Here is a 26,580-nt window from a genome sequence, read left to right as displayed (position 1 = left end):
CCAGTCATAAGACCTTTAAGTATACTCAGAAAAGGTAAATTCATTCCATTTCAATATTACATACTTTTCATTAAGTAAATAACCCATTTCCAGGAAAACAAAGAAACGAAAAAAGAGAGAGAGAGAGAAGCTTCTTGGTTCAGTCAGATTCCAGTAAAAGGCACAACTTAGTTATGGGCCTTTCCAATTCATTGCTTTGGGTTCTAACCCGTACTTTGCGCACAAAGCCTTTGGCATCCTTTATTGTTTCAGTGATGCGCCCTAGGGGCCATGTATTTCTTGGGGCACACTCTTCTACCAAGAGAACTAAATCTCCCACAGAGAAGTTTCTACGGGGCCTGTTCCATTTCTGGCGCTTTTGCAAGTGGGGGAGATATTCTTTTATCCATCTCTTCCAAAAGAGGTCACTGAGATACTGAACTTGTTTCCAGCGTCTTTTTCCATAGGAGTCATGTTTGCTAAACAAACCAGGAGGGATGATGGGTTTTCCTTTTAAAAGTAAGAGGTGATTGGGTGTGAGTGCTTCAAGATCATTTGCATCATCGCTAGAGGGTGTAATTGGCCTGTCATTTAGCATTGCTTCAACCTCACAGAATACTGTTTGGAGGGTTTCATCATCAATCATTTGCTGCTTGGTGATGGAACAAAGGATCCTTTTAGCTTGCTGCACCAAACGCTCCCATACTCCGCCGTGGTGTGCTCCATGAGGCGGGTTAAAGCTCCACTGTATTCCTTCGTGTGCGAGTGTGGTATGGATTTTATCTTGATTCAAGTTTTTTATTGCTTGTCTCAATTCACGCTGCGCACTTATGAAGTTAGTTCCATTGTCAGATCTAATGGCTTTGACTTGCCCCCTCCTACAAATGAGCCTTCTTATGGCATTAATGCAGGAATCAGTATCAAGTGTGTGGGCCACTTCAAGATGAACAGCACGGGATGTTAAACATGTGAAGATCGCTCCATATCTTTTTACAGTGCTCCTTCCTCTTTTGACCTCAATAGGTCCGAAGTAATCCATGCCTATATGAGTGAATGGAGGGAGGTCCATGACTAGGCGATCGGGTGGTAGGTCGCAGTGTTAATTTCGTTAAACGAGACGAGACTAAAAATGTTCGTTGACGAGCCTTTCCCTATCACAAAAGACGTGACGATGACGAGACTACAGTGTTCTAAAAAAACACAAACGAAAACTGTGTCATGAGATGCATTTCGTTGACGAACAAAAACGAGACGAACATGCCATGCTAGAAATAAAAACTAAACAAAAAAAATCCCTTGTTTTCGTCAACCATAATTTAGAAGATCCACCAGAACTTTTGAAAATGATTAAATGTGTTTCAGCCGGCAGTTGACACGTCACGTTCAACGTCCTCTTGCCGCGCAGGCATAAGCTGCGACTGCCTGCCTACTTCACAGACAGTGCTAGCTAGAAGGAAGACAGCGTGCACCTGCTGAAACAGCATAATGCTTGCCCTTGTTGGTCGGAAGAGGAGGATGGATATCTGGTCCCACTTCGATTATATTGAGGGAGAAAAAAAATCGCAATGCCTCAGGTGTGAGAAAAAGGTCGCTGGGAAAAATACAACTAACCTGAAGAGGCACCTTCATCTGAACCACGCGGATATCAAGGTAAGGCGTGAGTCTGAATGCAAGCTAATCTAACAACTAGCGTCCATGGAAGTAGCGATTCAAATGGAGGTACAGTGGAAACCGCTTAATCACGTTGGTCCAGAGCCAATTTGAACACTATAAGCGGTTGATTACTAAGACCGAATTTGTATGATCTTATTTTTATTGCTATTTTATGTTTTACTCCCTTGATTCCTTTCTGGACGTCTGCTTCTGCCTCGCTAGCTAACGTAACGAGTTGACACCGGGCAGCAAGCCGAGATGCTGCGGCGAAGCTTGGCATTCCTCAGGCTACCTTGTGTAGTCTAATTAAGCAACGAGAGACAGTCATGAATGCTAACGACGGGAAAAGCACCTGAGGAATGCCAAGCTTCGCCGCAGCATCTTGTTGGCTCGTTTTTGGTAATTTGTCATACGCCTCGAGGAGACTACGTTATTCATTCAGAGAAAATGACTTCCTTTTTCCAGCCATGATTCGCGCGCTTGCTGCCCGGTGTCAACCCGTTACGTTAGCTAGCGAGGCAGAAGCAGACGTCCAGAAAGGAATCAAGGGAGTAAAAAATGAAATAGCTACATGTAGTTTTAAAATTATTTTTGCACATGTTTACATTCATAAAATGGCCAAAAATGAACATTATAAGCGGATTTCTTGATTATTTAAACAGCATTTGTATAGAAATTATTCTGTCCCAAGCCTTTTGATCTATATAAGCGGTTGATTACTATATCCATGACCACTATAAGCGGTTTCCACTGTATTATGATGCATGTCTATTCATATTGCGGTTTTTGTATGGGGCGTTTTGGTGTGCATCATCCAATATGTTCGTATCAGAATGTGGTAAACCGAGTGAAAGTGCTTACGTGCTCATCCAAGTGATGGAAACAGACGGTTGAAGCAACTAGGGTATGTCATGTGCTATTTCAGTGATGGACTCGCTTGCATTTTAACATGGTGTCAAGTTTGACGACAGCACATTACGCTGTCCGGTAAAGCATCACTTGTAATAACTTGGTGAGTGAGTAGAGTGGTTGAGGTTAATACATCACTGTGTTAGTTTGCTAGCATGGTAGGCTAACACCCATGCAGGTAGCATAGGATTCTCATGCTGCATTAGTTTGGCGTTTTTTTTCTTCTATATTGGGAAATATAGTGAACACAGTGGTAAATGAAGGAGTTAAGGAAAACTTCGGCAAAACATTTCCTTTCTCTCATATTGACTTTACCCCGCTTTGTTTTACATGTTATTTAAACAGTAGGATTACTTCAGTATTGCTTCAACAAGTTCTGAATCTCGTCGAACATGTAACGCGACTGAGCCTTCTTCCAACATGACGAGCAATGTGCTACATCGTATTTGATGCAAACTCGGTTACAGGCAGGGAAATGGCGAGTTATGAGAATGAAGAAAGGTGTTGTGTCTTGTCTATATGAACAATCATCAACACAGAATGATTTATTTAGCACTGTATGTGTATCCTGATTTTATGTTTGTCACCATTATTAATACTTGTGAGCTATTGTATAGCGTTTTGTGAAACCTCATAGTAGCCTATTTATTTCTCACCCTAGATTCCAGATGTCGCCCACCCAGCCCCAGCCTCAGCCCCGGCAGCCAAAGACAGCCCCTCTTTCGCAACTTCAAGTGCCTTCTTTCAAAATTTGAAGTACAATACAGAATCCCGAGAACAGCGCCAGAAGGAAGAAGCCATAGCGAAATGGATTGCCAGGACCGGCCTCCCACTACGGACAGTTGAAGACGAGGAGTTTTTAAATATGTTAAAAGTCCTAGATAAAAGGGTGACTGTCCCGAAGAAAACCAAAACCTCCAATCTAATTGAGCACATGTACCTGGCCGAAAAAATTAAATTCAAAAGCAGATTGGCAATTGCACGAAAAGTGACTATCGGAACAGACATCTGGAGCAAAAAAGGACTTACAGCCTCCTTCCTTGCAGTGAGTGCCTGCTACTTCAATGTGCAACAGGAAAAAGCTGAACACATCCTTTTGAACCTAAAGCAGCTGACTCATCCACACACTGCACTGTCTATTGCTGCACATGTCAATGAGTGTCTAGATGAATGGGGGATTCCAAAAGACAAAGTCCTGACGGTCATCACAGACAACGGCAGCAACATGGTATCTGCCTTTCGCCATGATGATGACGACGACGACGACGACACCAGCTCTGATGATGATGACGATGGCCAGGACACTGATGGCGAGGATGAGGCAGATGAAAGGTCAGTCTGTGTTTGATGTGTGTAGAGGCTTCACACTGTTGTAGATTTTCAATATTCAACTTAAAAAGAATGAAATGGGGGTTCTGTAGTGTAGTGCGCTAATGGACCCAGGTTTGAATCCAGCCTAGCTCATTTCTCAACACCACCCCATCTCTCCCCCATTTGTTTCCTCTGACTTTTTCACTGTCCTGTCCAATAAAGACAATACAACTATACAATTGGCATTAAAAACATAAAAAAAAAAAAAAAGTAAAATATACAGGATACAGGATAAATAGGATGTTTTAGATGTATTGTCTAATTACAACCTGAAATGTATTGTCTTATTACCACCAAAATAATGTTGTTTTGTGTTTCACTCAGATATGGGACACTGGAGAGGACCCCTTGTGTTGTCCACACGCTTCAACTTGTTGTGAGGATGATCCAAAAAGAGCAGAGCATCAGGCGTCTCCTGGACAAGACTAGTCACCTTGTCAAAAAGTTCAGGAAGTCCTCTGTTGCCACTGAACAGCTGCTGCAAAGAACTGAACTCATCCTCAAGAAGGACTGCCCAACAAGATGGTCCAGTACCTACGAAATGGTGTCACGCTTGCTTGAGGTGAGGGAACAGGTCACGGCTGTGGCAAATAACATGGGCTGGGACTGCCTACTCCCCAGTGAATGGCAGAAACTTACTGTCATGAAGGACTTGCTCCTCCCTTTCGCTGAACATACAAAAGTACTACAAAGCGACACCTGCTCTCTGTCTCTAGTTGTGCCGGCGCTCCTCGACCTCAAGTGTCACCTAGCTGACTTCCTCCAGTCTCATTCACAGAGTTGCGTGAGTTTAGCAACACTCGCACAGAAGATGTTGGTAGACCTAGATGTGCGCTTTAGCTGTTTCTTGGATGTGTCGGCAAGTAAGTTTTCACCTCTTGCTGCAGCAGCATCTTTTTTTGATGTCAGTTTGTCCTCTGAAACTATAATTGACAATGATGCAATGCAGAATATCCTCACCAAGGTTGAAGAATACATTATCCGCACTCTACCCCATCAAGGAGAGGCTACTACTGATGAAGAAGGGGTTGTGGGGAACACAGAGGTTGTGGAGGGACCGGAGCAAAAGCGGCCAAGGTTCCGGTTCTTCAGTGCCCATCGGCCACCCAGGCCCAAGAGTTCAAACACCATAAAACATGAGCTACAGAAGTTCAAAGACATCATGTCTACTTACCCTGTCCCTGATCAATCCGGAATACAGTTCTGGTCCTCTCAGTGCTCTACCACATTTCCCATGCTCAAACCTTTGGCATTAGATCTACTGGCTATACCAGCCTCACAGGCCTTTGCTGAGCGGGTCTTTAGTTTAACTGGGGACCTTTCCAATGGCCGCCGCAACAGAGCAAGAGTTATTTTGGAAAGAAGTGCTTTCCTGAAGCTCAACAAAGACAAGTAGTTGCAACAGATACAAATAACCGCTCTGCATTGTTTTATTCTTTTTTCCAGCTAGTTGTTACCTAGTATGTGTGTATTGTTTTTATGTGTTTTTTTTCTTCTAATAAATGTAAAATCAATTGCATATGGCATTTGTATTCATTGAAACAACAGACAAGACACTAAAGCAAGTCAAAACAATATTCCTGAAATACACTGCTCACGAAACAAAGGGAAGAAAAAAATGTAATGCAACACTACATCACATATGAAAAGTCTACCTACATCACTTTAGTGAAACATGCTTTTTTTAAAGGTCAGAAATAGCAGATTTCCAATGCATTTTTCCATTCAGTGGGTAAAATCTGCTATTTGTGACGTTGGAAAAAGTATGTTCCACTAAATTGATGAGGGTAGGTTTTTTTTTTAATGTGATACAAAGGGGTTGAAGGATCAATACAATGTATGAACCATTACTATTGCAATTTGTTTAATTTTTGGTCTGTTACCACAGATTTCATCACATATTTCAGTGTGTATATATGTATATATATATATATATTCTTTTTTGGTAACAGCAGGTTTGGTGTTCTGCCTTCAAGTTGGAAAAAGTAATGTCCTAACTAGACAGGTTGATATCAGTTTGATTGACTTGGACTTGCATTGCGACTAAAGACTAAAATGTTTTGACTAAAACTAGACTAAAATACATTTTCCCACGCCTGACTAAAACTAGACTAAAATGTTGAGGATTTTTAGTCGACTAAATCATGACTAACAAAAATGATTTGTGAAAAGACTAAAACTGACTAAGACTAAGAACGCACTTTGACACAAGACTAAGACTAAGACTAAATTAAAAAATGGGTGACAAAATTAACACTGGTAGGTCGGCCATTTTTTGTTGCCCGGGACTTTGGCGTGAGCGATGGCATGTCACACATTCTCCAATGATCTTCCTCGCCAGTGCATTGGCGTGAGGGATCCAAAACTGCCTGCGCAGAGTGGAGAGCATATGGTTCCTCCCACTGTGCCCCACCCTCTCATGAATGCAGCGAAGAATGAGCTTAGAGATGTAACTGTTCTTAGGCAAGATGGCAGGATGTTTTGCCTCTTCGGGTAGCGCAGACTTACTTAGTCCACCACCAACTCTAAGGATGCCGTCCTCCATCACAGGATCCAGTTTGTACAAAGTGCTTGCTTTTTTGATAGCTTTTCCATCGCTCAAGAGTGACATCTCCTCAGAGAAGTGTTGCCTTTGTACATAACTGACTATGGCTTGCTCAGCCTTTTCAAAGTCATCCACTGTTAGCAGGTAAGTTGTTTTTTCCATTTTCCTTTTGTGACCAGCTGGTTTGTTTTCATTGGCCTTTTTCTTTTCATCACACCTTTGCCTAAGTGTGTCTTTAATCTTCAAAATCCATGTAACTGCACGTTTTAGGTCAGACCACCTCGAGAAATACGAAAGCAGTTTAGTAGTTGGGCATGATTCCATGGATGAGACTGCTGTGGCGTAAACAGAAGCTTCCTCCTTTACTTCAGGATCGTTCTCTGAGATGGTATGTATGTTTCCAATCATTTCAGGCCATTGTGTGGGGGTTCGAAGAAAGCGTGGTCCAGTCAACCACATTTGGCACTGGAGAAAGGCTTTGGCTGACAAGCCACGTGAAGCTACATCAGCCGGATTCTCCTTTGAAGAGATGTGCCTCCATTGTTCCACTTTTGTCAGAGAGTGAATTTGAGATACGCGATTTGCCACGTATGTCTTGAACCGTTTTGTACTATTGGCAATGTACTGCAAAACAGTCATACTATCTGTCCAAAGGACTGAATCTGATAGTGACAAGTGCAGCTCAGTTCTCAGCATACGGTCCAGACGTGCAGCCAGGACTGCTGCCGCCAGCTCCATTCTGGGGATAGTTGTGGGCTTCATAGGTGCCACTCTGGCTTTCCCGAAGGCAAAGGACACATGGACGTTACGAGCATCATTTGTGACCTTAAGGTAGGATACGGCGCCATATCCCACCTCACTAGCATCACAAAAGTGGTGTAGCTGTGCTGATGTAATTTTGCCAAAGCCTAAAGGAATAAAGCTTCTGCCAACACCCAGATTGCCTAAAAGGTGAAGTGCACTATGCCAACTTTCCCATTCAAGTGCAGTTTCTTTTGGGATTCTCTCATCCCAGCTCAGCTTCAGTTTGGATAAGCTTTGAAGGATCTGCTTTGCCACGAGTGTAACGGGAGCTAGGAAGCCGAGGGGGTCCTAGATGGAGCAGACAACAGAAAGAAGTCCCCTTCTGGTCAGCTGATGCGATTTGATGGCTATGCTAAATGTAAATTGATCGCTTTCCACGTTCCATTGGGTTCCGAGTGCTCTTTCCATTGGGAGTTGTTCCTTGCTGCTCAGATCCAATGTCTGCACTTCTTTTGCTCGGTCCCTTTCAGGGATTGCAGCCAGAACTTTTCGGTCATTACTAACCCACTTGTTGAGGTAGAAGCCTCCTTTTGCGCATAATTCACGCAGCTGGTGCAGGAGAGACAGTGCTTGCTCTGTGCCGTTGACTGCTTTGAGGCAGTCGTCCACATAAAAGTTGTGCATTACTGTGCCTGTGACTTCCTCTGCATATTCAAGCCGGTGATCATTTGGAGTTTTCTGCAGGGCGTATGTTGCACAGCTAGGTGACGACACAGCACCAAAAATATGCACCAACATCCTATGCTCCACAAGATCTTTGGATAAGTCTCCATCAGGCCACCAGAGGAAACGTAGGAAGTTGACATGCTCCTTTGCTACACGCACCTGGTGGAACATTCCCTCAATGTCCGTCATGAAGGCTACAGGGCCTAGGCGAAAGCAGAGCAACGCACCTAGGAGGGTGTTGGTCAGATCGGGGCCTTGTAGGAGCTCCTTATTCAAAGAGGTTCCACTATAGGATGCTGCACAGTCAAAAACTACACGCAGTTTGTGTTTGCGTGGGTGATATACGCCATGGTGTGGCAGGTACCACACCTTGCCAGTTGCAGTCTGCAGCTCACTTGCAGGGACAATTTCACCCTGTCCTTTTGCTAGCACCTCACTCATAAAGGCCTTATACTCGTTAAAGAATTCGGCATTCTTTTCAAATTTTTTTGCCAAATACTGAATTCTTTAACGAGTATAAGGCCTTTATGAGTGAGGTGCTAGCAAAAGGACAGGGTGAAATTGTCTTTCAGATATTAGCGGAGAAAGGTGGCGTTTGCCAGATGGTTGGGGAAAAATGTTGTACATTTATACCCGGGAACACAGCAGCTGATGGTACGTTTACAACGGCCATGAAGAAGATCAGGGAGCTGAAAGAGGAGCCGAAGGGTAATGCTGGTGGCAGTGAAGGGTGGTGGACTGGTCTGGATGGGATTTTGGGAGAGTGGGGAGCGATGGCAGTGAAGGCGGGATTAGCTATATTGTCAATATTCATAATGGTTGCCCTATTGGTGTGTTGCATTATGCCCATTCTGAGAAGGTGGTTGCTGCAAGTGATGTTCAAACGGAGTATGGAACAAACCAGGAGGCAGATGACCATGCGAGACCAGGTCTGAGGACCGACGCATGGGAGAGCGGGCCAACGAAGGAAGGTTACCAACGGACGGTTCACATGATTCTTTCCTCGAGGGTGGAACCACGGTTAGTATGATAGGGAGAAGAGATGCTGAAGATCTCTTTGATTGGGAGTGACGTACTGGCGACCTCTCCTCCCAGAGTTAGCTTAGCAGTTCCAGACCAGACGGATGTTCGGCCAGAAGCAGACGACACCAGAGTACAGGAGATGGGACGGGACTGGAAGAGCTGCATTACATTGCTTTTTATTACTTTTGTTGTGTGATAATCCATAATTTTATGTATTGTACTTGAGACGAAACTGTGATTAATCGGCTCAGAGCAAAAAGCAGCCAGCAGACACCTGAAACCTGACCGGCTCAGAGCAAAAAGCAGCCAGCAGACACCTGAAACCTGACCGGCTCACAGCAAAAAGCAGCCAGCAGACACCTGAAACCTGACCGGCTCACAGCAAAAAGGAGCCAATGGCAGCACAAGGATTTACTGGGACTGACGAAGCAATGAGGGAAAGTAAAGTAAATATTCAATTGTAAAGTCCTACTTAAAGGGAAAAAATGATTTATGATTATTATATGTTCTTCAACAGGTTTATTGGTGTTTTTAGGGCATTCTGTCTACAGTTGGGCATGTCACAGACTTTATGCTCCTGAAAATAAACGTGGCATATCACACATAATCCTTTCTGTGCGTGTGCTACTGAAGGTGAAAATCAGAAAGAGGATGGAGCGTGTTGGAAAGCAGGCACACAAAACAGCTGCTGAAGCAAAGTCTGCTCAGGGAAGAATCTGAAAATCATTTCTTTACACAAATCACTTTTATTAAGGTACAACATGATTACAGAATGTCATTGGTTAATGCATTCAAAGAAAAATTTCCCTAATTATTTCTAAGCACCACATATAGTGTTTCTTAGTTCTTCATCCACTCACAGAGCTTCCTCATCCACTCACAGAGCTTCTTCATCCACTCAGAGCTTCCTCATCCACTCACAGAGCTTCTTCATCCACTCAGAGCTTCCTCATCCACTCACAGAGCTTCTTCATCCACTCACAGAGCTTCCTCATCCACTCACAGAGCTTCCTCATCCACTCACAGAGCTTCTTCATCCACTCAGAGCTTCCTCATCCACTCACAAAGCTTCCTCATCCACTCACAGAGCTTCCTCATCCACTCACAGAGCTTCCTCATCCACTCACAGAGCTTCCTCATCCACTCACAGAGCTTCTTCATCCACTCAGAGCTTCCTCATCCACTCAGAGAGCTTCTTCATCCACTCAGAGCTTCCTCATCCACTCACAGAGCTTCCTCATCTACTCAGAGCTTCTTCATCCACTCACAGAGCTTCCTCATCCACTCACAGAGCTTCTTCATCCACTCACAGAGCTTCCTCATCCACTCTGAGCTTCCTCATCCACTCACAAAGCTTCCTCATCCACTCAGAGCTTCCTCATCCACTCACAGAGCTTCCTCATCCACTCAGAGCTTCCTCATCCACTCAGAGCTTCCTCATCCACTCACAGAGCTTCCTCATCCACAGAGAGCTTCTTCATCCACTCAGAGAGCTTCTTCATCCACTCAGAGCTTCCTCATCCACTCACAAAGCTTCCTCATCCACTCACAAAGCTTCCTCATCCACTCACAGAGCTTCTTCATCCACTCACAGAGCTTCTTCATCCACTCACAGAGCTTCCTCATCCACTCACAGAGCTTCTTCATCCACTCACAGAGCTTCTTCATCCACTCACAGAGCTTCCTCATCCACTCAGAGCTTCTTCATCCACTCAGAGCTTCCTCATCCACTCACAGAGCTTCCTCATCCACTCAGAGCTTCCTCATCCACTGAGAGCTTCCTCATCCACTCAGAGAGCTTCTTCATCCACTCAGAGCTTCTTCATCCACTCACAGAGCTTCCTCATCCACTCACAGAGCTTCTTCATCCACTCACAGAGCTTCTTCATCCACTCACAGAGCTTCCTCATCCACTCAGAGCTTCTTCATCCACTCAGAGCTTCCTCATCCACTCAGAGAGCTTCTTCATCCACTCAGAGCTTCCTCATCCACTCACAGAGCTTCCTCATCTACTCAGAGCTTCTTCATCCACTCACAGAGCTTCTTCATCCACTCACAGAGCTTCCTCATCCACTCACAGAGCTTCTTCATCCACTCACAGAGCTTCCTCATCCACTCACAGAGCTTCTTCATCCACTCACAGAGCTTCTTCATCCACTCAGAGCTTCCTCATCCACTCAGAGCTTCCTCATCCACTCACAGAGCTTCCTCATCTACTCAGAGCTTCTTCATCCACTCACAGAGCTTCCTCATCCACTCACAGAGCTTCTTCATCCACTCACAGAGCTTCCTCATCCACTCACAGAGCTTCCTCATCCACTCAGAGAGCTTCTTCATCCACTCAGAGCTTCTTCATCCACTCAGAGCTTCCTCATCCACTCACAGAGCTTCTTCATCCACTCAGAGCTTCCTCATCCACTCAGAGCTTCCTCATCCACTCACAGAGCTTCCTCATCCACAGAGAGCTTCCTCATCCACTCACAGAGCTTCTTCATCCACTCACAGAGTTTCTTCATCCACTCAGAGCTTCTTCATCCACTCACAGAGCTTCCTCATCCACTCAGAGCTTCCTCATCCACTCACAGAGCTTCTTCATCCACTCACAGAGCTTCCTCATCCACTCACAGAGCTTCTTCATCCACTCACAGAGCTTCCTCATCCACTCTGAGCTTCCTCATCCACTCACAAAGCTTCCTCATCCACTCAGAGCTTCCTCATCCACTCACAGAGCTTCCTCATCCACTCAGAGCTTCCTCATCCACTCAGAGCTTCTTCATCCACTCACAGAGCTTCTTCATCCACTCACAGAGCTTCCTCATCCACTCACAGAGCTTCTTCATCCACTCACAGAGCTTCCTCATCCACTCAGAGCTTCTTCATCCACTCAGAGCTTCCTCATCCACTCACAGAGCTTCCTCATCCACTCACAGAGCTTCCTCATCCACTCACAGAGCTTCTTCATCCACTCAGAGCTTCCTCATCCACTCACAAAGCTTCCTCATCCACTCAAAGCTTCCTCATCCACTCACAGAGCTTCCTCATCCACTCACAGAGCTTCCTCATCCACTCACAGAGCTTCCTCATCCACTCACAGAGCTTCCTCATCCACTCAGAGCTTCCTCATCCACTCAGAGAGCTTCTTCATCCACTCAGAGCTTCCTCATCCACTCACAGAGCTTCCTCATCTACTCAGAGCTTCTTCATCCACTCACAGAGCTTCCTCATCCACTCACAGAGCTTCTTCATCCACTCACAGAGCTTCCTCATCCACTCACAGAGCTTCTTCATCCACTCACAGAGCTTCCTCATCCACTCACAGAGCTTCTTCATCCACTCAGAGCTTCCTCATCCACTCAGAGCTTCCTCATCCACTCACAGAGCTTCCTCATCCACAGAGAGCTTCCTCATCCACTCACAGAGCTTCTTCATCCACTCACAGAGTTTCTTCATCCACTCAGAGCTTCTTCATCCACTCACAGAGCTTCCTCATCCACTCAGAGCTTCCTCATCCACTCACAGAGCTTCTTCATCCACTCACAGAGCTTCCTCATCCACTCACAGAGCTTCTTCATCCACTCACAGAGCTTCCTCATCCACTCAGAGCTTCTTCATCCACTCAGAGCTTCCTCATCCACTCACAGAGCTTCTTCATCCACTCACAGAGCTTCCTCATCCACTCACAGAGCTTCTTCATCCACTCACAGAGCTTCTTCATCCACTCACAGAGCTTCCTCATCCACTCAGAGCTTCTTCATCCACTCAGAGCTTCCTCATCCACTCACAGAGCTTCTTCATCCACTCACAGAGCTTCTTCATCCACTCACAGAGCTTCTTCATCCACTCAGAGCTTCCTCATCCACTCACAGAGCTTCTTCATCCACTCACAGAGCTTCTTCATCCACTCACAGAGCTTCCTCATCCACTCACAGAGCTTCTTCATCCACTCAGAGCTTCCTCATCCACTCACAGAGCTTCTTCATCCACTCACAGAGCTTCTTCATCCACTCACAGAGCTTCCTCATCCACTCACAGAGCTTCTTCATCCACTCAGAGCTTCCTCATCCATTCACAGAGCTTCTTCATCCACTCACAGAGCTTCTTCATCCACTCACAGAGCTTCCTCATCCACTCACAGAGCTTCTTCATCCACTCAGAGCTTCCTCATCCACTCAGAGCTTCGTCAAGCTCTTCTTCCTCGGCTACAGCTCTTCCTCCTCAGCTACAGCTCTTCTTCCTCGGCTACAGCTCTTCCTCCTCAGCTACAGCTCTTCCTCCTCGGCTACAGCTCTTCCTCCTCGGCTACAGCTCTTCTTCCTCAGCTACAGCTCTTCCTCCTGAGCTACAGCTCTTCTTCCTCGGCTACAGCTCTTCCTCCTCGGCTACAGCTCTTCCTCCTCGGCTACAGCTCTTCTTCCTCGGCTACAGCTCTTCTTCCTCGGCTACAGCTCTTCCTCCTCGGCTACAGCTCTTCTTCCTCAGCTACAGCTCTTCCTCCTGAGCTACAGCTCTTCCTCCTCGGCTACAGCTCTTCCTCCTCGGCTACAGCTCTTCTTCCTCAGCTACAGCTCTTCCTCCTGAGCTACAGCTCTTCTTCCTCAGCTACAGCTCTTCCTCCTCGGCTACAGCTCTTCCTCCTCGGCTACAGCTCTTCTTCCTCAGCTACAGCTCTTCCTCCTGAGCTACAGCTCTTCTTCCTCGGCTACAGCTCTTCCTCCTCGGCTACAGCTCTTCCTCCTCGGCTACAGCTCTTCTTCCTCGGCTACAGCTCTTCCTCCTCAGCTACAGCTCTTCTTCCTCAGCTACAGCTCTTCCTCCTCTGCTACAGCTCTTCCTCCTCAGCTACAGCTCTTCTTCCTCAGCTACAGCTCTTCCTCCTCGGCTACAGCTCTTCTTCCTCAGCCACAGCTCTTCTTCCTCAGCTACAGCTCTTCCTCCTCAGCTACAGCTCTTCTTCCTCAGCTACAGCTCTTCCTCCTCGGCTACAGCTCTTGCTCCTCTTCCTCCTCAGCTACAGCTCTTCCTCCTCGGCTACAGCTCTTCCTCCTCGGCTACAGCTCTTCCTCCTCTTCCTCCTCGGCTACAGCTCTTCCTCCTCGGCTACAGCTCTTCCTCCTCAGCTACAGCTCTTCCTCCTCTTCCTCCTCAGCTACAGCTCTTCCTCCTCTTCTTCCTCAGCTACAGCTCTTCCTCCTCTTCCTCCTCTTCCTCCTCAGCTACAGCTCTTCTTCCTCAGCTACAGCTCTTCCTCCTCGGCTACAGCTCTTCTTCCTCGGCTACAGCTCTTCCTCCTCGGCTACAGCTCTTCCTCCTCGGCTACAGCTCTTCCTCCTCGGCTACAGCTCTTCTTCCTCGGCTACAGCTCTTCTTCCTCGGCTACAGCTCTTCCTCCTCGGCTACAGCTCTTCCTCCTCTGCTACAGCTCTTCTTCCTCGGCTACAGCTCTTCCTCCTCGGCTACAGCTCTTCTTCCTCAGCCACAGCTCTTCTTCCTCAGCTACAGCTCTTCCTCCTCAGCTACAGCTCTTCTTCCTCAGCTACAGCTCTTCCTCCTCGGCTACAGCTCTTGCTCCTCTTCCTCCTCAGCTACAGCTCTTCCTCCTCGGCTACAGCTCTTCCTCCTCGGCTACAGCTCTTCCTCCTCTTCCTCCTCGGCTACAGCTCTTCCTCCTCGGCTACAGCTCTTCCTCCTCAGCTACAGCTCTTCCTCCTCTTCCTCCTCAGCTACAGCTCTTCCTCCTCTTCTTCCTCAGCTACAGCTCTTCCTCCTCTTCCTCCTCTTCCTCCTCAGCTACAGCTCTTCTTCCTCAGCTACAGCTCTTCCTCCTCAGCTACAGCTCTTGCTCCTCTTCCTCCTCAGCTACAGCTCTTCCTCCTCTTCCTCCTCTTCCTCCTCAGCTACAGCTCTTCTTCCTCAGCTACAGCTCTTCCTCCTCGGCTACAGCTCTTCTTCCTCGGCTACAGCTCTTCCTCCTCGGCTACAGCTCTTCCTCCTCGGCTACAGCTCTTCCTCCTCGGCTACAGCTCTTCTTCCTCGGCTACAGCTCTTCTTCCTCGGCTACAGCTCTTCCTCCTCGGCTACAGCTCTTCCTCCTCTGCTACAGCTCTTCTTCCTCGGCTACAGCTCTTCCTCCTCAGCTACAGCTCTTCCTCCTCAGCTACAGCTCTTCTTCCTCAGCTACAGCTCTTCCTCCTCTGCTACAGCTCTTCTTCCTCTGCTACAGCTCTTCTTCCTCAGCTACAGCTCTTCCTCCTCTTCCTCCTCAGCTACAGCTCTTCCTCCTCAGCTACAGCTCTTCTTCCTCAGCTACAGCTCTTCCTCCTCTGCTACAGCTCTTCTTCCTCTGCTACAGCTCTTCTTCCTCAGCTACAGCTCTTCCTCCTCTTCCTCCTCAGCTACAGCTCTTCCTCCTCTTCCTCCTCAGCTACAGCTCTTCCTCCTCGGCTACAGCTCTTCCTCCTCGGCTACAGCTCTTCCTCCTCAGCTACAGCTCTTCCTCCTCAGCTACAGCTCTTCTTCCTCAGCTACAGCTCTTCCTCCTCTGCTACAGCTCTTCTTCCTCAGCTACAGCTCTTCCTCCTCTTCCTCCTCAGCTACAGCTCTTCTTCCTCGGCTACAGCTCTTCTTCCTCGGCTACAGCTCTTCCTCCTCGGCTACAGCTCTTCCTCCTCGGCTACAGCTCTTCTTCCTCGGCTACAGCTCTTCTTCCTCAGCTACAGCTCTTCCTCCTCAGCTACAGCTCTTCCTCCTCTTCCTCCTCAGCTACAGCTCTTCTTCCTCGGCTACAGCTCTTCTTCCTCGGCTACAGCTCTTCCTCCTCGGCTACAGCTCTTCCTCCTCGGCTACAGCTCTTCTTCCTCGGCTACAGCTCTTCTTCCTCAGCTACAGCTCTTCCTCCTCAGCTACAGCTCTTCCTCCTCAGCTACAGCTCTTCCTCCTCAGCTACAGCTCTTCTTCCTCGGCTACAGCTCTTCTTCCTCGGCTACAGCTCTTCCTCCTCGGCTACAGCTCTTCTTCCTCTGCTACAGCTCTTCTTCCTCAGCTACAGCTCTTCCTCCTCGGCTACAGCTCTTCTTCCTCAGCTACAGCTCTTCCTCCTCTGCTACAGCTCTTCTTCCTCAGCTACAGCTCTTCTTCCTCTGCTACAGCTCTTCTTCCTGAGCTACAGCTCTTCCTCCTCTGCTACAGCTCTTCTTCCTCAGCTACAGCTCTTCTTCCTCAGCTACAGCTCTTCCTCCTCAGCTACAGCTCTTCTTCCTCAGCTACAGCTCTTCTTCCTCAGCTACAGCTCTTCCTCCTCTGCTACAGCTCTTCCTCCTCTGCTACAGCTCTTCTTCCTCAGCTACAGCTCTTCCTCCTCAGCTACAGCTCTTCTTCCTCAGCCACAGCTCTTTATGTTCCTGGGTGTGCTGTCCTCTGGTTGTGAATGAGGATCTGCACTTTAGTTTAGTTTAATGATTATTTAACAGGGACAGTGCACAAAATACAATTGAGCCAGATTATAGCCACAAGGCTAATTTTCATCTGTTGTCCCTGGAGAGGAATTAATGTTAAGAAAAAAAAAAAAAAAGATTAAAATTAATAATAATACAAAAATATAACAACAAAACACAATATTGGGTGAGACTATGTGCAGAGTAGGCCTACAGTATATTGCATGACAAGTAGGCAAACGCAATTTAAAAAAAAAAAAAATAAATAAATTTTATTCATTGAGCTGTTTTCCAGCAGTATTCCACTTCCTGCGTGTAGTTGTGTATGTGATGAAATGTCTAACAGCCAGCCACAGGTTTGCTGAATGAAATGAAGTCAGTTGAACAGTTTGTCACACACTTTATTAGAAAATGCAGAACACGTGTTGTGATTCAACCAGAATGAAAGTAAAGCGGGGGGGGTCCGTCCGTGGTGGGCTCTGCAGTCATCTGCTGAGGGACTCTCTGAGCTGCTCGTACACGATCTGCTCCTGCACAGGGAACAAAGACACAGTCACTGCAGGTTTGGGCTTCTCTCTCTCACTCACACACTGGCAGAGCTTCAGGAGGACATCACATCTTCCTGGAATGTTTCATGATCAGCAGCAGCTTCATAAAACGACACAGAGCAGCTGGAACTGATGATACGGTTTCTCCTGGAGGTGGAGCGCAGCACACGTCTGACAGAGACTCAAACAGCAAGCAACACATCAAGAGACATTTTACTGGCTGCAAGATCACACAGTAACCTGCTCAACAAACACACTGAATTACAGCTGGATGCAATCATCAAATCCTTAACTGTACTCATTCCTGTTATAAAAACATCTTCATTTAGACAGCTGCAGTGAAGAAGAAACAGAGACAAACAGGCTGCGTGCTGCCCTGATGTTCCTGTTCAGAGGTTAAAACAAGCAAGGGAAACCTCATCTAAACACATGATAGAGTCCACTCTCATGTCCAACATGGAGGAAACTAACACTGAGGCCCTGTTTTAAAAACAATCCCAGGAATCCCTTCACTTTGTAACCACAACAACCTTCCCACTTGCTTTGTTCTTGCTCCAGATTTGGAGCTGGGAACATCAAACATGTTGGGAGTTGAATGAAGGAGCTTTGCACTGTTCCCACTGACACACTCATTTGCACATTTCCACTTGAGCAGGTATTTGTTTTAGAAATGAAAATAGCTCAGTGTTTCCACTTTTTTTTAAACAGTTGCAGCCACACAGCAGCCACTCAAAAGAAGCCCCCCTCTTACCTTTTTGGAGACGGATGGACGAACTTTCCTGAAGGCATCCTCAAAGTTGTTTTTGCTCACTCTGATATCAGCGATGGAGCCAGAGGTGTGTTTGTGTACTGAGAGGAACAAAGAACACAACAACAAGAACAACAACTTCAGACAGGAAGAACAGCAAAACAGAGTGATGTGATCTCCTCTGGGGGCCGCTGAGCTGCACTGGGATCACACGGGTACTACCGGACCCCATAGAAATGTCACAGTGTGACAGAGTGTCTGAGGTAGCAGCAACAGCCTGCACAGTTCAGGCTCTGGGTCAGGCTGTGAGATTCTGTGAGAGCTCACAGTATGGTGGGCTTTGACATCCACAGCAGAAAAACCTTAAAAGCACCAAAACGTTCTCAGAAACTGACAAGATGAACAATACGTGATCCTCAGTCAGCAGACTCGGCGCTCCAGATGTGGAGAAGTGACTAAAAGCATGAAAGGCAGCTCGTTTGTGTGCTCAGTCTTTAACTGTTAGCATGTACATGGGGGGGAAATGTGCAGTAAACAAAGATTTGTTTTATTCCTACTGACATGGCACTCTTTCATACAGCACAGCAATAAAAAGGCTATATGAATAAAGTTAAAGTTGAGCCGTACTGAACTGTTGGCATGCAGGGACCTGCTGAACACAGCCACAGCTGGAAATAGCTGGAAACAGCTGGAAACAGCAGGTCAACGGGCAGCAAACACAAAGTCCTGCATGGTTTTAATCCAGCATTCATCAAAGCATCCACACGCACGCTAACAGTAACCTGAGAACATGGACTGGGCCTGGATGCCGTCTGAGCATGCTCAGTAGTGAGGGGGAGGGATGACTTACCGCCATCCTGAGTCTTCAGGTGGGCCTTCAGCGCACTAACAGATGCTTCCCTCACCAGCGCTGCCAGGTCAGCTCCGCTGCAGAAACAGTGTTGACATGTGACACCCAGATATATATATATATATACACACACACACACACACACACAGATATATTATATCTGTTACATATATATACAGATTTAGTGTCCAGGGGCTAATAAAAACGTTGTTGGACACTCGTTAGTGCACGCCACCACTTAGTGTGTTCCAGGGGCAGCAGAGACCCGCTGTGGGGGGTTTCATTGCGCTCCATCTGAATTAAACTGAAGAAAAAACATGAAGCAGCAGACTGTCTACAGGCTGCTGTTTCCAGAGGGTACTCACGAAAAGTGGTCCGAGCGCTCATCAAGGGCGATCTCTTCCAGACTGACGTCCGCTTCCAGCTGTGGTCTGGTCCCTCGCTGGAACACACAAACCTCAAGTCAGTCCCAAACATTCTACACCCTAACCTGCCCCAGAGACACATCTGTGCTTGTTGCCAGTCGAGCGTTAGATCCAGAATGACATCTGATACTGAGTATGAGCTTAATATCGACCGCACTGCCACAAACAAACGCTCGCTGTTGGAAAAGTAAAAGTCATATCTGAATCATTCTTGAACCGTAAGTGCCAGAAGGGACGGCAGAAGCCAGCGGTGTAATATTCATTCAGCTCCCATCTGTGGCTTGTTTTTTATGGCAGTTTTAAAATGAATTTTCACATTGATTTGATGAGGTGTCCTGTTTATAATGGAGTTGGAGTGGCGCTCTCTGCGCTCAAAGGTGATTTGTGAGAAATCTGCGAGGCCAAGCTCAATGAGGGTGACTTTGTGTGAAAGAGGACAAAAATACATACGTTTTGAAGTCAAATTTGTCCATATCAGGCAGATATTTTGGACGTGAGAGGCGTTTGCTCGAAATGAAATGACATTAGAGTGAGAAACAGAGTGGGAGAAGCATGTCTGCATATTCTAGTCTTCCTAAAAGGTAAACTGCCGTTGTATCAAAGCTGTATAACATATCAACAAACCCTTTGGTTCAGTTAAAGTTGAGTGTTTCCTGTCACATTTAAACTTTGAATGATGTCTCTATGATACCAAATGGCTGGGTTATGAGGCCTCCAAAATAGGGCAGTTTAGTGGTATTCAATGCAATTCTCCACTGACAAAATTCCCATTTTTTCCCATTTTGCCAGAATTCCTTTCGAGTAATGAGAGAAAAATACAAGCACACCGACACCGGTTGTTGCACACGTGGGCGGCGATGTGCTTTTTATGCCGGTCGGACCATCGGTGCTGGACTCGTAGGGCGGCTGTGGCTCAGTGGTTAGAGTCGGTCGTCCAATAACCGGAAGGTTGGCAGGTTCGATTCCCACTCTCGCCACTCAAAAAAGATTGGTGGAACTGACAGCTGGAGGGGTGTCAGCCCACCTCCTTGTCACGGCCGAGGTGCCCTTGAGCAAGGCACCGTACCCCCATGCTCCCCGGGTGCTGAATGGCTGCCCACCGCTCCAGGTTGGCATCTGTCAAATTTCGTGTGTATGCATGACAAATAAATCTGATCTTAGTCTTAATCTAGTGATTAAGACTAAGACTCATGATGGAAACGGAAGAATAAGAGTCTGGCACAATAGTAATATGTGTGCTCATAATTACTCTTAAACAGCTTCTTACAGAATTCAAGTGCAAGCCATAACTGACAGGGCTCAATAAATTCATTTTCTAAAGAAGATGCAGTTTCCTAATAGAGACCATGAGTGAGCTTCTACTTCTTCATTAGAACGCCACCGTGAGTGTTCACTGCATGTTGAGAAAGTGCTGACCCATCCCAGCTGTCATTGGGTCAGAGAACCCTGGACAGGCTGCCAGTCCATCACAGGGCCACAGAGACAAACCAGACACTCACACTCACTCCTAGGGACAAGTTACAGTCACCAGTTAACTCAGTGTTCCGGTGCTGGGGACCCACTGCCCCGCATGTTTGTGATGTTTCCCTCCTCCAGCACACCTGATTCAAATGAATGTCTCCTGATCAGGCCACTGCAGAGCTTGATGATGAGTTGATCATTTGAATATTGACCAGATGGAGACTCACATAACAGTTGACATTTCCATGTGCCTTGGCAGGGACAGTCTCTCGTGTTTCTGCTGCTCAGATTCTGGGTGTGTCCGCGTCCTTCTGTGGAACGCTGTAACAGCTTACCTGAGTGACAGTGAGCAGGATGGCATGGCGATCTGCTGGACCTGGCAGACCCACATACAAGGTTCTATCCAGACGCCCTGGCCTCAGAATGGCAGGGTCAATGATATCTGAAGAAAAGAAGAACAAATGTGGGTTAGAAATCCTTACTGGCTGAGTCTGAAGTGCAAAAGACAGTTTGGGTATATGAGAGTTATTTTACATGACATGTTTAAACATAAAAGATTTGTCGTTTCATTTTAGAACCCAAGAAAGATTCATCTTTAAAGGATTTTCCTTCCTGAGTGCTGACCGAGTCAAAGACACCGTCCCTATAAGCGGCCATGGTGGGCTGGTCTCAGTTAGGGGCCAGCATTAATGTGGGGGGGTGGAGCACAACCCTGTCTGACCTCCACATTTAGATTACTGATTGTTAAGGAAAGTCTGGTGCATAGACTTTCCACATTTCTTATCTCAGGTTTTAGACAAACATGGCAGAGGAACCCAAAAGAAAAAACATTTTTAGAATAACAATATATAATATTTATATCACAAGCTAAATTTCATATGGATCTTTTCCTGAAGAGATAGTAGTAAAATCTACAAAGATGGAAATATAGTATGACATGAAAGTACAATATTACCCGAGTGAACTATAGGAAAGCTATGATGAAGCGTGATCCACCGTTTCCCTGCAGCCGCTGTGTCCTGCTGACTGATGGGCCCACCCTGATGTGGGCCCACCCTGATGAGGTCACCAGTCCATCACAGACTGACAACCACACACACTCACACATACAGTCAACATTATTGACTTGTATTGTTGTAATTTAGCGCTATATAGATCAAATTGAATTGAATTATATCTCAGGAAAGTAAAAGATGGAGCCATCATCTACACCAAGAGGAACTCCTTCTCTAAAGTAGAGTGGAAGCTGAACAGTAAGGAAAGCTGCTGGTGATGGCTCTGCTGCTTCTGCTGAGTGACACCAGCTCAGTAGGTGCTCCGGAATGTGTGTTCACACATGAATAATTAGCGCTGTCCAGTTGAGATCCGATCCCCCAGGATGGATGTTAGAACCAGATGTAAACAGCGCTACAGTACCACCCTCAGGTCAAAGTGGAAACACTTTAGCCCCGTTTCCACTCTGCAGTCCGGTACGGAACCTGTTACCATGGAACCCGTTACCATGGAACCCGTTACCATGGAACCCGTTCCCATGTCTGTAGCCCTTCTGCTTGGGGTACCGAGCACACAGGACCGGTTCCAGGCTCTGCTCTCCGGTGTTGGTGAGGAGGCTGTGCAGCGGGAGCTCGATGGCGCTGTGCCAAACTTTTCCAGCTGATTGCTGCAGAAATGTCAGAGAGTGGTTTCACCCGGACCGCGAGCCGGTGTGGCATTAAGCTGAAGAAGCTGGGAGGTGGTTCCAAATTATGGATGTTATTTATGCTTCGGCACGCACTCCGCCCACCCCTGAGGGTCCCCTTTGTACAGTGGGAACGCAAGCTGAGCCCAAAGAGACCCGACCCGTACCGGACTGCATAGTGGGAACGAGGCTTAAGTTTCAAACACATCAAACGTGGACTTAAGAACAGCACTTAAGTATCTAAAGCTGATCTGACAAGCTGGGAAGCTGGAACATCTCAGCATGGTCCCATTGACTGGGCCAGGTGTGACAACAGCTGGATCCGTACCTGGTCTGTTTGTTGCAGCCATAATGAAGACCTGTCGTCGAGTCTCTAAGCCGTCCATCTCCGTTAACAGCTGGTTCACGACCCGCGCACTGGCTCCTGACTGAAAACAGACACTGCAAGTTAGCAGGTCCCAGCAACACCATCTGAGAACAGCACAAACTTACGTACATATCAACAACGGGAGCACGGTTCAATCTGATGCTAACGTCCTGCCTGCCATACATATATATATATATATTAGTGGTGGGCCGTTATCGGCGTTAACGTGCTGCGATAATTTGAGTCTTATCGGGCGATATAAAAAATGTCGCTGTTAATCTATTCTCAAAGTTGGGTTGGGAACTGGGTCAAAATAGGTAAGCAAACTGTGATGACTTTTACCTTGATATTTTAGCTCGGGTGTAAGCCGATGTAATTTTTCCGCCGTTCTGAAAACAGAAGAACGCCACTTTGCAGAAGCCTGTGCTAGGCAGTTTATGGAGGTCGGGGATAGTTCAAGTGTCGTAAAATGGTGGGACATTTCAAACACAGTCCGGCCAACGCAGACGAGCTGAAAGTCCAGCAAACCTCCCTTGGGCAAGTTCAGGAGCCGCTCGTGCAAGATGTTCCAACACGGTGGAATTCCATCCTCGAGATGATCAAGCACGTGAGGTGCAACAGAGACGCACTGCACACAACGCTATCTCAACAGCAGCACCATCTGGCCCTCCCAACCAGGGCCGCTGACAGGTTTGGCTGGGCCCGGGACAAAATTCTCTGAATGCCCCCTCCCCCCCCCACAATCAGTGATGGGTTTTGGAAACAGGAAATGAGCACCTGGTTTAATGCACCCCCTGTATGAAGAAACCCTATCTCAAAGACTGATTTTTAGTCATTACTTGGGTAGCACGCATATTCTGAATGAGCCATTTTAATCTAGATTAATTTCAAGATTTCAGTGAGATTAATCTAGATTAAAAAAATTAATCTATGCCCACCACTAATATATATATATACATATACACACACATACGGTTCAATCTGATGCTAACGTCCTGCCTGCCATCAGCCTGCATACTGCTGAATTAGAACAACTGTTCAACGTGTGACATTCTGTCTGGAACAGATCCTTTGCTTCATGTGTCATGAAGTTCATCAGGGTCTGTGTATGTATGTATAAGTATATGTATATACACACATATATACACACATTCATTGATATACGTGTGTGTGTGTGTGTGTGTGTAGATTGAGAAATACAAGAAAAGGTTTGGCTAACTATTTAAGCGGCTGAATAAATCAATAAAGATTGGATACACAGATATACTTTAGCACTGGAACACCCCCGACTGCTCATATTAAGAACAAAGACAAATAAATAATCTGAAGGAAGGAGTCATGATTATGTTCTGTGATCGACTGATCAGGGCAGCACATAGCTGAAAACTCCAAAGAACCTTTTTATGCAGCTACAAATCAGTGTGCAGGGCGTCACCAAGCAGTGTCACGTGCCACTGGACTCATCCTCCTCACCTCGTGGCCTGAACGGCGAGGACACAGAGCATCGATCTCATCAAAGAAGATGACACAAGGAGCTGAGTTGCGTCCTCTCTGGAAGACCTGTCGCACAGCCCGCTCACTCTCTCCCACATACTGCAACACAAACACACGCTCATCAGTTCAGCAGGATGTGGAGGCAGTCGTCTGCTGCAACATCAAGTGTGAAGGGAACAACCAACAGGAGGAGGGGGGGGGGGGGGGGAGGCGACAACACAGGGAGCCCAGTCCAGCCATCCACAGATGAAGAAAGCTGACAGAAAGACCGCTGCAACTAAATGATGGAATCAGCACACTTACAGGACTGTTTGACTTTCAATATATATGACCACTATTTCATTTAACAGCTGAACATGTGGACTATCTAAATCAGGGGTCTCAAACTGATCCGTGAAAGGGCCGGTGTGGCTGCAGGTTTCTGTTCCAACCCTGCAGACGCACAGCTGACTGGTTTCATTCAATCAACTGAACTGTATGTACTGAAGGTCTTAACCAGTTCAGTTGATTGAATGAAACAAGTCAGGGTTGGAACAGAAACCTGCAGCCACACCGGCCCTTTCACGGATCAGTTTGAGACCCCTGATCGAAATCAATTCATTTATTAAAATTCTAATTTCTTACTTTGTTCAGATAAAGTACAGAACATATTCTGGAATCACCGTGTTGTTTGAGTGTGCAGTTAAAAGAGAGTTGTGCTGCAGCTGCTGCCTGACAGGAAACATGGTCCCAAGCAGAGAGCTGTCAGTGGAAACAGTGCAAAGGCTTAGAAAGCTCCTTCATTCAACTCAGAACATGTTGGATGTTCCCAGTCTGAAATCTGGAGCAAGAACAAACCAAATGGGAAGGTTGTTGTTGGGCAGCAGAGCGGCTGGACCGAGGAACACGTCAAAGAAGGTGGAAGGCTGGATGGAAGTGAGACTCTGCTGGAACTTTACTTTGCTCCAATCAAACGGTCAGAGTTCAGATTTATGGTGGAAACTGAAAACAGAATTCAACTGTCAGAAAACAGAGGAGACCATTTTTTTTTTTCTTGGTTCATGATTCCATCATTCATCATAAAAATGTCTAAATTTTTTAAAATGGCAGAATGTTCAGTTGTTTCATAAAATATCTGTTTGTTAACTTTGACTAAATGAAACAGCTGAACGGATGTCCTGCTGGTGTGGTGATTCCATCCTTTTTGTGCTGATACAACAGCAGCACAAACCATCACTCTACATAACAACGCAGTAACAGAAAGGCCCGGCAGCCACAGAAAGGCCCGGCAGCCACAGAAACACCCGGCAGCCACAGAAACACCCGGCAGCCACAGAAAGGCCCGGCAGCCACAGAAAGGCCCGGCAGCCACAGAAAGGCTGCTGCTCCAGCTCACTCACTGACCATGTTGAGCAGCTCGGGACCCTTGACGGAGATGAAGTTGAGGCCTGACTCGTTGGCCACTGCCTGTCGGGGAGAACAGTAACATGCAGTGAGACAGGGCAACCAAGAGCTGCTTCACTCTATGAATGTATGCCAAGTTACGTAAGCCTGACTCTACCGTTTCCCTTTCAGAAAGAAAGAACATTTCCCCAAATGTAACAGTAACAAGACAAGCATCTGCTTCTGCTTGAATGAGATTTGATTTAACATGAAACCACTTCCTGATAAACTCCCAGCCCTCATGAATGACAGTGTTTGTGTGGAAGGAAACCTTAGCCAGCAGAGTTTTCCCACAGCCTGGAGGTCCAGCCAGCAGCACCCCAGACGGAGCGCTGAGCCCCAGGGCTCTGAACTGCTCCGGCGACCGAATGGGAGCCTGCAGGGGACACGAGAAAACACCACGGTTTTCCTCTGGGCCAACATTTTACAGAAGAAGCCTAGAAGTCATGATAGGTCAAACGTGCACGAGGTTATATCAGGCCCAGCACAAAGAAGCCAGTGGGTTCATTGTAAAGCTGTGAATAATGGCACGCCAGGGATCCACGAACAGAAGAAGAAAAAAAATATAAACAGAAAAGATTCATATCAGGATAACAGAACAACCCTGAAATTTAGTGTAAGGACTAAACATGATTTTAAGGTTGCTGTAATTAAACCTTTACTTAAAAAACCTACTCTTGATTCAGAAGTGTTAGCTCATTATAGACCTATATCCAATCTCCCTTTTATGTCTAAAGTTGTTGAAAAAAATAGTTGCAGCTCAGCTTTGTGATCATTTCCACAGAAATAATCTGTTTGAAGAGTTTCAGTCAGGATTCAGAGTGCATCATAGCACAGAAACTGCACTGCTGAAAGTTACCAATGATCTCCTCTTAGCCTCTGATAGCGGACTTGTGTCTGTGCTTGTCCTGTTGGATCTCAGTGCTGCATTTGATACGGTCAATCACAGTATCTTATTACAGAGACTTGAACATGTTATTGGGATTAAAGGAACTGCATTAGGCTGGTTTAAGTCATATTTATCTGATAGATTTCAGTTTGTTCTTGTAAATGAAGAATCTTCCTCACACACCAGAGTAAGTCATGGAGTTCCTCAGGGTTCTGTGCTTGGACCGATTCTTTTCACTTTATACATGCTTCCATTAGGTAACATTGTTAGACAGCATGGCATAAATTTCCATTGCTATGCTGATGATACTCAGCTGTA

General features: G+C 46.5%; 1 protein-coding gene across 8 annotated transcripts in view; it reads right to left on the bottom strand.

Moving 5' to 3' along the window:
- Positions 1–16,760: 16,760 nt before the first annotated feature.
- Positions 16,761–26,580, bottom strand: part of nvl (nuclear VCP like) — a 67,044-nt gene continuing 57,224 nt past the window's right edge. For all 8 annotated transcript variants that reach the window (XM_075482382.1, XM_075482389.1, XM_075482404.1 and 5 more), the window contains 9 exons: positions 25,645–25,749; positions 25,335–25,397; positions 23,931–24,050; positions 22,419–22,518; positions 20,748–20,854; positions 18,892–18,968; positions 18,527–18,603; positions 17,680–17,777; positions 16,761–16,910 (listed from right to left, as the gene is read on the bottom strand). In XM_075482382.1, coding sequence (XP_075338497.1) covers positions 16,866–16,910; positions 17,680–17,777; positions 18,527–18,603; positions 18,892–18,968; positions 20,748–20,854; positions 22,419–22,518; positions 23,931–24,050; positions 25,335–25,397; positions 25,645–25,749 — 792 coding nt within the window. In that variant the 3' untranslated portion in view covers positions 16,761–16,865. The remainder of the gene's footprint in view (positions 16,911–17,679; positions 17,778–18,526; positions 18,604–18,891; positions 18,969–20,747; positions 20,855–22,418; positions 22,519–23,930; positions 24,051–25,334; positions 25,398–25,644; positions 25,750–26,580) is intronic.

The sequence above is a fragment of the Odontesthes bonariensis genome, chromosome 2, assembly GCF_027942865.1.
Source record: "Odontesthes bonariensis isolate fOdoBon6 chromosome 2, fOdoBon6.hap1, whole genome shotgun sequence".
NCBI lineage: Eukaryota > Metazoa > Chordata > Actinopteri > Atheriniformes > Atherinopsidae > Odontesthes > Odontesthes bonariensis.
Note: the sequence above shows the minus strand (reverse complement) of the source record. Positions and strands in the feature narration are given on the sequence as shown.